General features: G+C 46.8%; 1 protein-coding gene across 1 annotated transcript; it reads right to left on the bottom strand.

Moving 5' to 3' along the window:
- Positions 1-726: 726 nt before the first annotated feature.
- On the bottom strand, positions 727-17,064 carry LOC149346346 (BTB/POZ domain-containing protein 1-like). The gene is made up of 4 exons (XM_089585387.1): positions 16,929-17,064; positions 9,284-9,363; positions 4,471-4,694; positions 727-1,443 (listed from the first exon to the last, which is right to left on the bottom strand). The coding sequence occupies exons 1-4, from the start codon at positions 16,933-16,935 to the stop codon at positions 855-857; spliced, it is 900 nt and encodes a 299-aa protein (XP_089441513.1). The 5' UTR covers positions 16,936-17,064; the 3' UTR covers positions 727-854.
- Between the last annotated feature and the right edge of the window lie 391 nt (positions 17,065-17,455).

Here is a 17,455-nt window from a genome sequence, read left to right as displayed (position 1 = left end):
TCGAATAGCTCACATCATTTTGAAAGCACGCTTGATTGAACTACTGGAATGTTGATCGGCAAGTCAAAGAACACCCGTACACCCTCATACACCCTTGCACCCGAAGGAGCTACAACGGCTTTGCACCCGTGCACCTTTGAAGGGTGCATGGGTGTATTAAAGGTGCTAATGCGGTCAGCAAACACTTTAAAAAAATAAAAAGAAATAAGGGTGTGAAAAGGATGCAGTCATCAGCCCTGCATCTTTAAGGATGCAAATTTTTTTTACTGTGTACCTTTTTCCCATCGCTGAGCCATACAAAAAAAAAACGGCCCATGAAACATCGCATAATCAGACATAAGACCTGAAAAGGTTTTCTTTTCACATATGTCAGGAAATCCATACCTTACCTTGAGGCAACAAATTACGCCATGCACCGAGAATATACCTGAGGGGTTACTGATGAAGGCGCTAGCGACTTTTACAATGGCAATAAAAAATAAAAGCGCAAGCAGGAGAACAACTCTTTATTTTTTTGGCTTATACACGCCAGAAAGTCTTCGAAACATACTATAAAAACGTGGCATCAGGTATGCTTTGACACGTAACAGGAATGGTAAAATGCCGTCTCGCGTGAAACACTATACTATTCGCGGAGAATGCACAGGAAACAACATTCCAGAGCTCCACCATATCGTGTAGCACCAAAGCAGAATGCTTATTTTGAAAACAAGTTCGTACAAAAAATGCTGGATATTGGCTATTAGGACGCATACCCTGTACACTGAAGAAAGCCTAGGAAGTATCTTAAACCATATACAGATTCGTAACGTGCTTTGCTGAGCACTTTCAACCAACCTTGACCTAGCCCGGGTCTAAGAGCGCATCTCTCGAATTTTGCAGAAACCGGGAGGCACATTGCCGGCGTCGTGGTCAATGATGTTGCTCAGCAATGTCAGCGCCTCATTGTCATCGAATATACCCCACGAAGCGGGGCCTCCTGCGAAGTCAGTCGCTGAAACAGCGAGAAATCGAAGCTTGCCGAAGAAACCCCGCATCACTTCTCGAACGCCGACAGTTGGGCCATCGTCCTTCTGTTGCCCATTAACGCACTGCTTTTGCGCCCATTGATGCACAGCCGAGATCACAGCCATTTCAGGGACACCGGCGACGTGGTCCAGCACGTAATTGACGGTGCACTCTAGGCACGAGACGAAACTGCGCGAGGTCAATACCTGAAGGCCTTGCTTCCGGAGCACGTCTCTTGCAGGCGCATCTGCCTCTTGTTCACCCGTCGTGAGAATGTTGTCTAGAAAGGGGCACACGTCATCAGGCTGTATATGAAAGCCCACATACTCTAGGCATTCCTGTGCAAGTTCTGGTACCATATACTTGACAGCCGCTGTTCGAGTGTAGAATGCTTCGCTGACATTTGCTGCCTGCAGTCTGCCACTGTAGAAGTACCTGCGATGTAGAGAAAGGCCAGGATTTCAAGATGAATACAGGTGATATACTGGAATTTCCGACAAAATGAAAGCCATGAGATAAATGTGAGAAAGGAAGCACAATTTTTTTATATATTTTGCAGACATTTCAAGCTGTCAACGGAATGTTTCTGCGATTTACCATTTTGTGCCAATACTCAGATTTGAAAGCGGCACAGTCTGTCGAAATGCCCATCGATACTAATTGGTTCATCAAAAGGTGGATTTTCAAGATGGGCCAAATACCGTTTCATTTCTGCCAGAACCGAGCGTCACGGTCCTCACTGGAATCGCATTATCCCGGGACATGATGCTTGGCGATCGCACTTTTTGAGCTTTATTACCGCCTCTTTACTTTACTCGCGCGCTGACTACATATTTTACCCATATACGAGGGGTGTTCAATAAAGATTTCTTCTGACTCACTTCTAGTTATTGCAGGATGCTGAAACTGCGCATGATTAATGACTCAGGTCACTATAGGCCACGTGCTATTGTGCAACTCTTAAGTAATAACGGTCTTTATTTTATAGGTGCTGAAGTGGTGTGAGGTGTGAAAATGGATGCAGTGTAATACAGAGCAGTCATCAAGTTCCTGTATTTGAAAGGCCGCACTTGAAGGGAGACGTTCGGTGAGATAAGAGGTTTATGGTGAGGATTCCCCACCATATGATGTAGTGAAGAACTGGCATCGTCAATTCAAATGTGGTCGGATTTCGGTGGAAACAGCTCCGATTGCAGGACGACCCCACTCCGTTATCGATGAACACGCCATCCAGCAAGTGGAGGCCGCCATATTATAAAATCGCCCCGTAACCGTTGGATACCTAGCCGAAAATGTCAAGATTAGTGTGGGGTCCGTGTAAAACATAATCTTCATCTGCTTAAGGTATCCGCTTACTGGGTTTCCCGGCTGCTGACACCTTTCCAAAAGCAGGAACGAGTCGAATGCTCCCAGGCTCTTTTGACCATATGCCATGGAAACCAGGAGGATGTTTTCAACAGACTGAATACACGGGATGAAATCTGGACCCATCACTATGATCCGGAGACTAAAGTCTAGTCGATACAATGGAAGCACTTGGACTCACCGCCTCCAAAGACCACACGCGCCCACCCCTCGGCGGTCAAGGTCATGCTCACAGTCTTTTGGAACCAGCACGGAGTAGTCTTGATGGATTTCCTAGCAAAGGATGCCAGGTTATTGGGGCATACTATGCTTCACTGCTGCGGAAGTTGCGGAAGGCCATCAAAAGCAAGAGACGTGGCATGCTCACCAAAGGTGTCCGCCTTCTGCAAGACAAAGCCCCAGTTCAGAACTCACATGTTGCCCAGATGGAAGCACGCTGCTGCGGCTTTCAAGTTTTACCGCATCCGCCTTATTCACCCGACCTCGCACCATCGTACTTCCACCTCTTCCCAACAGTGAGGTCATGTTTGAAGGGCAAGCATTTTCCAGATGATGAGACTTCTTTCTGAAGTCACAACATGGCTTTTGGAGCAACCTGTCGACTTCTACAAGCGAGGTGTTTGCAGTTGCATAAAAAGATAGGAGAAGTGTGTGTCCCTGGTTGGCACCTATGTAGAGAAGGACTAATAAATCTGCAAAGTTTCGTTGCTCTCCGTCCACATGAAGTGGGTCGAAATCTTTATTGAACGCCCCTAGTACTTCGGATCTGCCGTTTATAGAACATGATAGAAGTCAGGCAAGACGGTGGTAGAACAGAAGAAGACTATCTTCTGCTTTTTATTCGTTGTAGCGTCCTTTTGCCTGCCATCCGCCATACACACCTACCAAATCGCCCAGTACATATTTACTCCTGCAATGCACATAAAAAGCAATGACATAAAATAACTTGAAGCAAAGAATGATGAAAAGTGTTGCATAAAATAAAGATGAGCCTGATACTCGCAAGAGCTTTAGTGGAGTAACTAACAAAGTACAAATTCGAGCGGCAACCTGGTGGAGGTTACCCGGCTACATTTTTTTTTCTTTGGCGAGCCTTAAAAAAATTAAAACTGAGGACAACTCATATGGTTATTCTTCTCAGAAGAAAATTACAAGGGTCTTTCTTGGTATTTAACGCTTTTCCGGCAACCAGAAAATAGAATAAAATTTATTCTCGCTTACTAGATTCAAACTGGCCACTTCTACACCGAGAAGGATTGATTTCCCTCGTTGTGGAGTGAACAGCACTCTAGCTGATCCTAAGGGATCAGCGCGGAAAATTTTTGTGTGAGCCCAAGCAGGTTTATAGCAAACTGGACGGTGATAGTAATACGTGATTTTGGTGTTTTTTGTGTTTTCTAACTCAAAAAGCCTCTGTTTTCGTGAGGGTCGTCTTTCTCTCATTCCAATATGGCAGTCTATCGATAGAGGCAGACCTCGAACTGTCATCGGTGTACTTTAAAACACAATATGGACAAAAACTGACATCGGGACCGATGGCTACCACTGATGACGTTGCCTTAAACCCTCACACTCGCTGCGTTGATCATAAACACCACGCAGCGAGCGTGAACGCGCAAAGCAACGTCATCAGCGGTAATACCAGAGCAAGAAAGCGCCAGCAAGCGCCGGCGAACGCAATGCCACCTAATGACCACGCTCCCACTCCCAGACCGTTCGCGCCTTTCTGGATACTTTTGACAAAGACGGTTCCGTTTGAAGCAGTGCAGTGCCTGCATCAATAAAGAAAATTCAATTTAGCTGCTCTTAGAAAAATGAGTATACAAAAAGAAACATGTAAACAGTGACATTTTAGGCTCTGTGTGAGCCGCAGCAAGCGTGCCAGTTTGCTGTCTTACCGCAAGTGTAGCCTTGCATCTATTTAACCAATTTTTCGTTTTTGCAGAGAATAGAGGTGGTATAATCCCCAGGAGAAACCTCTAAGAACCCTGTCGTCAACATTTCTCCTTTGCAGAATGTCGCGCAATAGCACTCAAGAACAAATCGATGGCAATTCATAGCTATTTTCAAGTTCCCCCCAGAAAGATTGACTCATACCGAAGCAAGCCATGGAATCCATCTGGGTGCAAGTCAGTGATCTCGATCTTGTCTTCCACTTTAAATCCGCCGTAAAACATTGCTCTGAAGGCTTCATTCTGCAACGCCAGGATGAGACGATGGGCTTTAAATGAGCCTCGATTTCCGGGATAGTGTTGCGATTCGACGGTGAACTCCACGTCAGCAAGCTCTTGAGATCCAAGAAACGTCGTCAGGGAGAACTCCTGTAAAAAATAATTCACGTTACATTTGTCCTAAAGGAGGAATGTGCAGATAATGAAAGCACTGAACAAGCGTCTCCGGTGCCCTGTTCTCCAATAGCAAGCGAGCGTAAATGTTATCAGCAGCGCAGTTTGTGCTCCAGCCTCCCACTCATAAAAATGGCTGCCCTATGAGAGGTGTTCTTGATAATGTAAACTTATGGACCTTGACACCAGAGCTTGCTTGAATTATTAGCCTCACGGCAGAGGCGATAACATCCCACGGATTTTGCTCGCATTTAAATCGGAGGAAACTTTTCAATTCGCGGAGAAACAATACAGGGCTGTCTCTTTTGCAATAAAAGGGGGTGAGCTCTCGTTTAACCCTTGAAGCACCAATGTCGAGCAATGATGCGGCATGCATGGCCCATTCCAGGTGGCATGTGATCTTTTCTTGTCAACTTGCAGCTGTAATCGCAATCGCATCAAGCACCTTAAGTGGTTGCTGATGTCAAGCGCTGAGCGTTAGCATTAGAACTTGCCATTGAGCAAGCCATTATGCGATGTGGCTGGTTAATGGCCAGAACTGTATCCAATGCGACCGATCATCTCATGTTTCAAATAGTTTATTAGAATTTTAAAGGTGTAGGGTGCGCCAGTAAAAAGCAAGTGGAAAGGCTTCATAGAGCTCAACGTACCCGACCGAGACTAGACAGTAGTGTCTTATATTACTCATGCATGAATACCGCAGCAGAACAGCATGAGAGCATTTAGAGATCAAAATGCTAGCAAAAACCATAATGACATGCCAGACTAAGCAGTGGCTACCCTTAAATAGGGAGTTTGCGGTATAAGGTGGACGCAGCTCGCACACTAGGGCATCGGAGAGATATGGGAGTGGTCTTTCTCCTCCTGAGGGTTCAGGCTGATGATGACGACCTATCATCGATTCCGGTAGATTAATTAGTTGATGACGAAGAGTGTAGGACAACATTTGGCAAGCATTATTTTTGTGGCAAAGAATAAAATGAACAAGGCTCGAGGAGGAGCCATAGTTATCTAGCAACAAGAAGACATGCTTCGTCCGGGCGAACGGATGTCCACATTCCAACACGTTGGCAAGCGGACTAAGGCTGTACTTTTGCTCTTGTTTTATTTTAAGGCGACAGCGTTGAAGGCTCCGCTCAGCTCAAAATCCAGTGTCGGCGTTGTGAAGTGGTACCTGGGCAATGTGACCCTGCAGCGGCAAATACAGCTTGCCCACCAGATAGTAAGATGGCAGTTAAATTAATGATCGGTCATTCGGGAAGAACAGCCTAGCCTCCATAAGGCCCATCGCTGGGGGAGCTTGCCATTTCAGGGCAGTGGCATAACGCTTAAACGCTGCACCACTGCGCCAGCAGGGGAATGAGGACTCCCAGGGATCTATGAATGTAAGGCAGAGAATGACCTTTTTGCAGATACGGAAATTTACCCATTACTCTATCGCGTCACACCCTTAATGCGGAGCTGAAGTGTCCCCTATTATTGCTCTCTTCCTGCCTCCTGTCTGCCGTCGATAAGTTGCAAGGGTTCTAGCTGTAAGCCATGAGAAACCAGCGTGATACGTGTACCTATGCTGCTTAGGTTTTAAAACTGGCAGGTTCAGAATATAAAAAGATACTTTGTCTGAGATTTGGTTTAGAGTGCTTCAAAAGTACACCTTCACATATCTGTGGAAGAAGGGTGACGCCACATGCCGCAGATTGACTCGGTACGTTCAAATCACGAACAATTAACAATATTTATGACAGTTTTATAATAAAATAGATCCAAATATTTATATCACTAAATTATTATATTACGAAATTATAACCTAACTTTCTGCCATCCTCTTCTACGCTTGCGTTCTTTTCGAATCTGCTCCATTATCCTTAAGGACCAGCGGTTATCTTGACTTCGCGTTACATGCCTTGCCCAAGCCCGTTTATTCCTCTTAGTTTCGACCAGGAAGACACTAACCCGCGTTTGTTCTCCCACCCACTCTGCCCACTTCTGGTCTGTTAACTGTACACATGTCAACTTCCTTTCTATAGCTCGCTGCGTTGTCCTTAACTACACTTTTCCTTAGCCTCTACGTTTCTGCCCTATAGGTGGGTACCGATAAAATACAAGTGTTGTATACTTTTCTCTTGAGGGATACTGGTAAATTCGAATTCATGATCTGAGCGAAGATGCCATATGCGCTCCACCCCATTCTTATTATTCTAGTTACTTCCCTCTTATGATCCGGATCAGCGGTCACTACCTGCCCTAAGAAGATGTACTCCCTTACCACTTCCAGCACCTCACTAACAAATGTGAACGTCTGTTCCATTGCTAGACTGCTGAAAATTACTATGGTTTTCTGCATGTTAATTTTTAGATCCGCCGTTCTCTACTCTGCCTGTATAACTCCTTGATCACGCTTTGCAGTTCATCTCCTGACTGACCTACCAAAGCAATGTCACCAGTGAATGGCAGATTACTTAGGTGCTCTCCATTAACTCTTCACATCAGACATCTACTCCCTGATTCAGAGTAATTCCGCAATGCTTGCATGACTGCTGAGGTTTCCACTAGGTCAACTGCTTTCTCGTAATCAATGAAGGCTACATATAGGAGTGGATAAAATTCTGCACATTTCTCTACCATCTTACTGATAGTGCGAGTATAGTATATTGTAGGGTATCATTTACAAAAGCCTGCTTGATAATTTGGTTGATTAAGTCAAGTCTAAGCTTGTCCTCACTCTATTAGAGATTACCTTAGTAAATACCTTGCAGGTAACAGAGAGTAAGCAGATCGAACTGTAATTTTGTTGCAAAAGCAATACTCCGACAGCCAAAGCGAGACCTCGGTTGGCCGCCATAGTTATGCTTACCTTGTTTCAATTGGTCGAAATGGTCGTGACGTCACAGTGCGCGAATTTCAAGCGGGGCTAATTGTACTTTGGCTAGTCACCCTGCAACCAGTTAAAGCGATCGTGTAGTGATGCTCCAAGTAAGTGGGACTGAGTTTAGTTAACTGCTTAATTAATCTATCAGCCTATTAACCTTTATACTCGGAACAGATAAATAAATAAAATCGAGTACGAAATTGGTCGCGTTGGGGAATCGAACCAGGGTCCCCGGAGTGCGAGACGAGCACGCTAACCACTCCGTCATGCAAGCTCGATTGTTTGGAATGAACAAAGGCGCGTCTAGTGAATATGGTGTCTCCGTTCACTACCATCTTCCTCCCTTCCCGTTGCGGCGAGGTTCAGGTGCCCACCGGGATATGCGAGACAGATACATTTAATTTCTTCAAAAACAAATTTCCAGACGAGCAAGGCGTAGAGCCGAACGGGCGAGGCCGTTCTGTGGACTCCCTGGCAGCGCTGCAAGGCGCTGTCGCGTTCCACTCTTACAAGCGAAGCTTAACATCTTAACTACAGATCAGTGACGCAAGCAGCAAAACCGGAAGGCTTTCGCCTCTACCGCACTTTAGGTCAACAAAGTGCCCCCGTGAATTTTTCCAGTCCTTGACGTCTCTTTTCTTATGAATTAAGATATTGTTAGCGTTCTTCCAAGCTTCTGTAATGCTAGAGGTCTAATCCATTGCGCAGGTTGGCTAGTTTTCTAACACACTCCGTCCTCCGTCCTCCACCAGATCTGCTGTTACATGCCCCTCACTACCTGCTTTCCTGCCGTGCACAGCTCCTAAGGCTTTCTTTACTTCCTCTTTCGTTTATGGCGGGATGTCCCATTGCTCTGTCCTACTCGCTTTCTCATTAACGTGCTGATTACATTGACTACAATTGATTACTTCAAAATTTCACCAGCGCTGCGACGAGGAACAATAACAGAGAAGGAAGGACAAGGACAAGCGCTTGTCCTTGTCCTTCCTTCTCTGTTCTTGTTCCTCGTCGCAGCGCTGGTGAAATTTTGAAGATGTACCAACTAGCTCAAACCACGATTTTGTTCCAGTACAATTGATTACGATTCATATCATTGTAAACTGGTGCAATGTGCTGTTCTCTGGAGTGGGCCAACATTTAGTAACGCTTACAGTTTTTGCATAATTTTAAACCATATGCATTTGTTTTTGCAGCAAATATAACAAACAGCCAGGTAATTAGGCGTGGCAGCCACAAACTATAAATTCTCTGATGCCTGGTGATATTTGAAAAAGCGCTTGACCCCTGCCAATAGCGAACACGTAGTAAAGAGAAGCAACGCTTTAAGCTAAAGTCCCAGGCTGCATTGGGTACGCGCGGACAGTACTGACAGAAATATCAGTACTGCACTCCCCATACTCCCATGCTTATACCTCAAGCGGCACAGATAATCGGCCCGACATTGAAAACGTATTGGCAAAGGCCGGTCCTACAAAGAACCAGAGTAGCACCATCCATTTGCAATAGTGGTTCGATTGCTTGCGCTACTTCGGTACTTCTCCAGCTTAGTCCCAGCTGGATAAAATTCAGTTCAGCCAGCTCAGGAACGCACGACCATTCGGTCACCACACAACAGTGTAATTTCGAACCCATTCATACTGTATTAAATCGCTCCTAAAGCCCCCTGAGTAATGATATAATTGGATTTAAGACTCACCTCAGATTTGCACGTCTGGGTTGCAGCATTGTAGAGGCTGACTCCTTCGCTGTAACTGCCACATACTTTGCAATAGTAAGCTGAAATGAAACATCGCAAACGCAAAGTGCTAGGGATCACATACGAAATTTCTAAAGCTTGCGTGCTATGATTATCAAGTACGTATAACATGACACCAACATTAGCAAAAATGTTCCAGTTTTGCTACACCTCTGGGGAAGAAGTGCACCCACTTAATATGTAAGTGGTACGTTTGCAGTATAAGCGAAAAATTATCAAGGCATTTTTTGCATCGCAAAACCACGCTATTAAATATCCTGGGAAGTGTTTTTTTTTGTCTTTGTAATCCCAGCGATGCCAAGGCAGGAACTAGGAAAACGTTCTCATTTATTCCACGTGAACAGTTCTGACATTCTGAATATATAATACCCAACAACCGCAAGCAGTGCTTTTGTGCCTTTCATGTTCGGCTGCTGACAGCATGTTCACAGGTTCTACAACAAGCGGCACCGGCATTGCATTCGAGACGAACTGCAAAAAAGAAAATCATTGTTCTGTGCGAAATCGAGCACGTTTAGAGAATCCACGGCGGTCTTAATTACTCTGAAGTCCTCCGTAATGCAACCAACCCCTCATAGGCCACCTGGTGTTCCGGGACGTTACATCCGACATTCCTTACCCTGCAAGTATTGCAACCCAGGCACCCTTCAGAGCGTGCAGAACGATGATTACCGATCACATACGCCTGCAAGGGGTAAGGACGCTCTGTCCCGCAATTGTCCGCGAGAATGAAACGTTGGGGCTCCCTTCGCAAAGCTCAATTTTACTGCGTAAAAGAAGAGCGCTGTTTTAAACACCAGTGCCAACACATCATCGCGATTTCTCGTCAACATAAAAATAAAAAAAGGTTGAGCGAAAGTAGAATAACCGAAGAAACCGTAACCGAAAGTAGAGTAAGCATGAAATGTTTACGGGCATAACACATTGGTTGTAGATGGTACTAGTCAAAATTTTGAAATGGGTCTAGTGTTCAACCCACCACACCACACTCTTCTTGTTGCGTCGAAGCGATCACCTGCAATAGTGCGGGCTTAGGTAGGCAGCCGCGAACCGTGGCGGCCTTGTCGCTTTCGGGAGCGGCCGCATAATCATGCCGTTGTCGGCAGGGGTGAGCAGTCTTCGACTGTGGCATATCACACGCAAAGCGATCGCTTTCCGCAAGACGCTTCCTACCTCTCCTTTCATCGGGCTCCATTGCTCGGCTTAACCAGCTGTGACGGTGGCGGCACTGAAATGCAGGACGATGCAGAAGCGTACGCGGACACGACGAGACGCAGGCCTGACAAGAATGTATATGCAGCGCGTTCGAATACTCCGCGTGCGTGTATACATCTGCCTGCCAAATGGGGAAGCGTCATGAGCTGAAGGCCCAGCGGCCGGTCTTTTACATACGTGAGTGTGGGACCGCAGCGCCATCCTTGGGGACGGCGCGGAAGCAGTTTTTCCGCCGAAAGCCCTTTTCTACCTGGAGCTCCTCCCTTACTCTAACTGGCCCTCTCTCAAAGCCCCTAGCAGATCACATATGAGTCTCGCTAAATCTCGTACGGTGCCCTAATGTTCTCGTTTCAGTGCCCGGATGAGTGGAATTCAGTGTCGGGATGTTGGCTCTCGGTCTCGGCGTGACGTCACCACACTGCCGACAACGGGAGCTAAAAGCATTTCATGCTTAAAAAGCACCCTCCGCGGTGACTCCGAGTATAGTGCTCTCATCTACAGAGCTGGAGGGCCTGGGTTCAATCCCAGCCGCGCCTACTGCGCTCTTGATGCCTGCGCAACAGAAAAGGCGTCCGTTTGCTGTGTGATGACAGCGCACGTTAAACAACCCCAGATGGTATAATTTAATCTGGAGGCCTCCATTACGGCTTACCCACCATCCAGTGAGGCGATTCGGGACGTTAAACCCACATCATCATCAGCCAGAATATGCCTACTGCAGGCCATAGGCCTCTCCCGTGTCTCTCCATATTAACCCTGTCCTTCGCCAGCTGCGGCCACCGTATCCCAGCAGACTTCTTAATCTCATCCGCCCACCTAACTTTCTGCCGCCCCCTGTGACGCTTGCCTTCCCTTGGAAATTTCTGAAGAAGAGAGTTATGCTACAGGAAGTAAGCCCCTGTTGTCCAATGGCCTCAAGAAAAGCTCTATGTGATGCTGTCAAGTGATGTTGTTGCAATGCATGCAATTTTGCTTCGTTATGTATGGCGGAGGCGTCACTTAAATTAAAAATTACCGACGATTACGTTACTTCCTAATGCGAAATTTGAGCGCAGCAAATAAGCTGTTTCACCTTTTCGATAGATTGAGGCAAAGAAATGGAGCAACACATGTATGCGCTATCACAGAATTTTTTTTTTAGCAGACGGAGGACTTCCATCGGTCGTCTCGCTCATGGCTCAGAAAGAACTGGCAGATAATTTCGCAGTGGCGAACGGCAGCGGCAATTTCGGCTCGGGCGGTGCACATATACAGATCCGCCGCCACCGATCTGGCTCTCTGATTGCCACCGCACAGGGCGAACAGCAGCGGCAATTTCGGCTCGGGCGGTGCACATATACAGATCCGCCGCCACCGATCTGGCTCTCTGATTGCCACCGCACAGGGGTTGCATTGGAGGAGGAGCGAAGAAAGGAATTAAGTTCGAGCCGGCGCTTTGACAACCGGAGACTCGCAGGAAGAGGGGGGAGGGGGGCGGCGTGTACACCCAGCGGCAAACGATGGGGGCAGAAGCGCGCGCAGCAAGCGGACAACACGATAAAGGGAGGAGGGAAGAGATAGCAGCGACTGACTGATGCCGCTGACGCCGATAGTGAGTCAACCCCAGCTGCGGATGAAAGGGGGGCGGAGCTGGTTACGAGGCCGACGACAACGCCGACGACGACGCGAAACCCAGGAACGGACGCCAAAGAGCTGCGCTCTAAAATTTCGAGCAGACACGCTCGCTTTAACACGATTGCAGAGCCGCGCTTCCAACGCAGCAGTTTGGCAGTTACCAGTGGTATTTGTGCACGAAGGAAGGAGGAGGTTGCCAGGGTGCCGTTCAAAGAATAACGAAGCAGTGGATGCCAACAGAGGAGCATTTTCTGGCTTTTATTTTCGAGAATTCTAGAGCAGCCGTTTGTTCCGAGATGTTCCGTTCTAAATTTTCACCTCCATCCGCGAAACTGGGCATGCAAGAGGGCGACGGTATGCCATAGTGTAGAACACGGCCTTTTAAAACAAATGAATATATTTTTAAAAGTTGTTAGGACTTACGTGAAACATCCGGTATATATCTCCGGTATATATATATATCTCCGGTATATATCCGGTATATATAAAGTAACTGTAAAAGGGTTCTGTTGAACAAGCGTTACCTGATCGAACTGCATTCATAATCTTCTTGGCCATCGGAAAAGCAGAAAACGCACATTTAATGCCACAATAACCTGACAGCTGTGACAAAACGAAGTTAGCACACCGGCAGCCAGCGCTGACACCACAGTGCGCTTTTTCAATCTTGTGGCTTGCCGCAGGCAGTTAGCGAGACCTCTTCCAAGCTGCTCGGTTAGGCGGCTAATCTATGCTACGTCCATTTTTTCTGACATCGCTAGGGATAACCTTTGAAAGGTTAGAGTAAAAGTATTGACCTGACTTGGAGTGTTACGAGCCGTGTATATCACATTTCAATACACTACGTTAAACATGTGTGTTTTGCCGCACGTTAGGTGAGATACCTGTCAGTGAAAAATGTGCTCAAAACCATGACTTCAGCCAGTGCTTGTGATGAAGGGAGGGCATGAAAAAAATTGGCTATGGTTCAGCTCAGGTTAAACCTGGTAGTTCCTACGACGAGCCCTAGCTTCCTCCGAGCTGTCCATTTCTACCACAGGCTCCGCATCATTGTAATATTTATATACCCTCCACATTTCAAACGACACTCCGCCCATGCGCACAACTGACAAGGCAGGCAGCTAGAACTTTGAAGGAGGCTAAATTCCAGAGGCCTGTGTACTGTAAAAATTGGTAAATTGGTTTTTGAGGAAAGTGATTGGGGCAGTATCTGTCTCGCATATCTCGGCAGCATGTGCTGTAAGTGAAGGGGGAAGGTGGGAGAGAGAGAGAAAGAGGTGCCGTAGGAATAATTTCGACCACCTGGTGATCTTTAATGTGCACTGACATCGCACAACGCACGGGCGCCTTCTGCGTTTCGCCTCCATCGAAACGCGGCAGCCGCGATCCCCAGGTGGTCGAATTTTCCAGAGCCGTTCTCAACGGCGTCCTTCAGCCTGAGTCGCTTTGGGACACTAAACACTCATAAACCATTTCTTTGATCATACTGTTTATCCCTTCTTCTATGGCGTGGTTCTGGTGTCCATAGAGTAATGTGAGATAGTTACTGCGTATTCCTTTTCCTCAAAAACCAATTTTCAATTTTACGAAGGAACTTCATCGCCCGTTCGGCGCACCGCCATGCCCGTGTTGCCACGGCTCAGCGAGCAGTCACGCTGAGCTCGCAAAGCGGCTGGCGTAGTGAAGCTCTCACTACAATATCAATCAATACAATATTATACAATATCCAGGCTATTAGTAGCGAAAGCTACATTGGCCGCGAACGTGGGATTTCGCTGTGGCGGTGCTCCGAAGAGGCACAGAGACCGACCTTGAGACGTTGCTAAGCAACCGCCGCAGCTGGCGGACGCCGCGCACTCGACGCCCCATCTGGCATGACGTCACACCGCGCGCCTCGCCGCAGAGCCGCCGCCGTTTGGTATGATGTCTAATCGCTGCGCTCGCTTTCGCTACGTATATCCTGGCATAGCCGAGCTAAGCCACTTCCAACAAAGCCGCGCGGAAACTAGAATCCAGGTTTCCAATATTTTAGAAATAAGTGTGCATTTCGTTTCTATTTCACTAGTTCATTTGCGATTAGCCGCTGTATTAGCCGGCGGGTGAGTTACACTGGTCGTGGCGCAGGGCCATGATGTGGCTTGTCTGCATCAACCCAGTCCCACACCCATGTTGTGTGCTAGCGCGGCGCCACGATCAGACCGGCCGCACCTGTGATTGGTCAGTCGCTTCTACACCTCCAGTTGCTCTCCTCACGATTAATGTCACCGTCAAATAGGAGTTAATCCAGAGGCCTTATTATGCATCAACCCATTATCTATTTCATTTGGTGCCACGTCAGCTTGACGGCTGCATCAGATCAATGCAGCGAGCGGCTAATTACATAAATCACAACATTTCCGGTCCCTGCTGTATCGAAGGACGACAAATAGAGTAATCGTAACGCAAGAACAGAACGAAAATATTGCAGTTTTCCGCGCGCTATATTTGTCGTAATGAGTTCCGAATTGCTCCAAACAGCTACCCTGTTACCGAATTTTTTCAGTAAAAATAAATAATAACAAATTAAATAAATAAAAAATAATCATAAAAGAAATAAATGAATAAATAATAATAGATAAATTTCGTGAAACACATCAAATAACATAAGGAAGAAAAAATAACCCCTATTTCTTGTCAATGTAAATTGGTTTTTGAGCAAAAGAAATGGCGCAATATCTGCCTCACAGATCTCGGTAGACACCTGAACCAAGCCGTGAGGGCTGGGAGGAAGGTGAAAGTGAGAGAAGAGAGAAAAAGCTGTCACAGTGGAGGACTTCGGAACGATTTCGACCAGCCACCATCCGCTGCGATATACCGTTCTGCAGCTATTTAAAGCCGCGGCTGCACCACTCTACAAGAATGACCAATGCCAGAGGATAAAATGAATCCGAAATGAAAAATTATAGACAGGAGTTAGACTATTAGGTTCAAATGGAAAAAGAAAACATAAAAGGTTAGGTTAGGTTTATGTGGTTTAACGTCCCAAAGCGACTAAGGCTATGAGAGACGCCGTAGTGAAGGGCTCCGGAAATTTTGACCACCTGGGGTTCTTTAACGTGCACTGACATCGCACAGTACACGGGCCTTTAGAAAACATAAAAGTACGCCGAAATAGTTTTTAAGAAACGGTTTTAACCAAGAAAAGGTCAGTATTCTTGCCATGCAAAGCATAGCTAGCTGGCTGCTGAGTAGGCGTTACACTCAGTCAAAGCTGGAAGTTAATTAAGGAAGCCAGGGCCGTGCTGCGACGGTGGTTTTTGTCGGATACGCCGTGCAGTTCGATTTGAGGCATTTTTTCGTTTGATTACACGTATGTGCACACCAGGAAGCACCATCTTCTCGCAAGCTATAAGCACTGTTTGTTCACTATCGCCGCTCGCTTAGCGCAGTTAATTGGTTAAGTAGGTTTACCAACAGCATTTAGGGTATACTGATACGAAATCGGCCATCGTCGTCAGGAAAAGTATCGTGTTTGGGCTGCCGTTACAAACGAGCCCCAGTTCCATTGCTGCCGTAAACCGCAGACCACGTGATGCTCCACAATCTCACGCAACTCAGCACAACCAAAAGCTAACCTGTCAGCCTACTCCTTGAATTTAAACATCGTCTTGGGTTTTCATCTGCTTCTGTCTCATTAAACTTGCGTTACTTTTTCAACCACGAAAGCACCTCCAAGTGCGAATTACTAGTAAATTATGCTAATTACTGGCAAACGAACTGCTTATGCTGAAAAAATGACAAGCTACACTGTAGGTGATTTTTGATATCAAATAACTGCTACTTTAAATCACCGAAAGGAATGAGTAATTCATTCGTCGAAAATATCACCCGCAGAAAAAAAAAATTGCACTCTCAAATAAACATCGCAGAAAGTCCGCCGAATTCTCGAAAAATAACCAGACTGTGAAAAAACCGATACCTGTATTTATACAATATGGTCCCAGATGAATCGTTAGGAAATGCAGCCCCAGTCTGCTTCGATATACGGCTGTAGTGCAATAGTGATAGAGTGCTAAGGACTCCTGCCGTGGCCCCCTCATGCTTGATTGCCACCATAGGCGTGCACAGGTCTTTGCATAGGAGGTGGCGAAGGTCATGGTAGTGCCTCTTCACGTCTTCTGGGTAGCAGGAAAAACTGGGTAAAACTTGCGTCCACTTCCATCATACCGATTAGGGGGTGGGGCACTGCACCCCTTTGACCCCCCTCATACACGCCTATGAATGGCACGAAGTCAACTCGCCCTGTGATAATTCTAACGGCAATAATACGACTTGCTTATCACCCAACGTGTTGACTGCAGGGCATTCAGCGCACTAACTCATCTTCGTTGCGGCCAATATTGCGCTTAGACAATAAATCACTCAGGCCAAACCGAGCAGCCTAAGGATCTAACGAATGCTAGCGCGACCACGCTACGCTTTCTAACTTCTACTAACGCCGGCTATGACAGGCGTTTGGCGATGCCGCTGCCCTGACTACTGCGCACTGATTGAAAACATCTCAATCGATAAGGGATTTCATCGATGAGCCCAACTGATGGCACTACAGCCACGAGCGTTTTCTATAAGAAGCACGAATACGTGGCTAAGAATTTAGCATTCCCTGAATGTATACATTCCATAGGGAAAATGACAAAAAAACGGACACCCGAAACCGTAATGAAACAAGGCATGGCAAAATCCGAAGAGAAAAGAAAATTAAGCAATTTTTACTCACAGGGCATTATTGCTTTAAGAAAGAATGTTCCCAGAGCTCTATGAAACCGGTGTTGGTCATGCGAAAACGCCGCAACTACGCCCGTTCCTCGTCGCTCGAGCACAGCGCACGCCACTCCAACAGAACCGACCGACCCAACGCCACGTCGAACGGCAGCAGACGCCTGATGCAACTTGCAGTGGTATTAAGCAATACCAAACAACCTCAACCGAACTGTTTCTCAGGGCACGGCGAACCTTTCTCCTCAGCATCGCTGCCGCCGATTGGCCCGTGGCCATCACGTGACCTTTTGCTCACCTACTCTCTAAGAGTAAGGCTTCTGTATTTTGCTTTTTCTAAACCATGGTTGAAAAACTGCGACGACAGACGCGCCGCGGCGCGTTCTTGTGACCTCGTGTACGGCGCGGCTGTTGAGAGGAGCAAACTAAACGAAGACGGTCGCTCTGCTCGTACACTATAGAGCTTCTTTGACTGCGCTTGGCCGAGGCGTTTGATTTACCACGGTGGAAGGAAGAAAGCTGATCGAA

This window comes from Amblyomma mixtum, chromosome 4 (assembly GCF_055824585.1).
Source record: "Amblyomma mixtum isolate Tamu chromosome 4, ASM5582458v1, whole genome shotgun sequence".
Classification (NCBI taxonomy): Eukaryota; Metazoa; Arthropoda; class Arachnida; order Ixodida; family Ixodidae; genus Amblyomma; species Amblyomma mixtum.
Note: the sequence above shows the minus strand (reverse complement) of the source record. Positions and strands in the feature narration are given on the sequence as shown.

Excerpts from the sequence above, each read along its gene's own strand:
- LOC149346346 (XM_089585387.1), bottom strand. Across the intron at positions 4,695-9,283 it reads CCCAGACGTGCAAATCTGAG|GAGTTCTCCCTGACGACGTT; the intron begins GTGAGTCTTAAA and ends TATTTTTTACAG. Across the intron at positions 1,444-4,470 it reads GGATTCCATGGCTTGCTTCG|GTACTTCTACAGTGGCAGAC; the intron begins GTATGAGTCAAT and ends TCTACATCGCAG.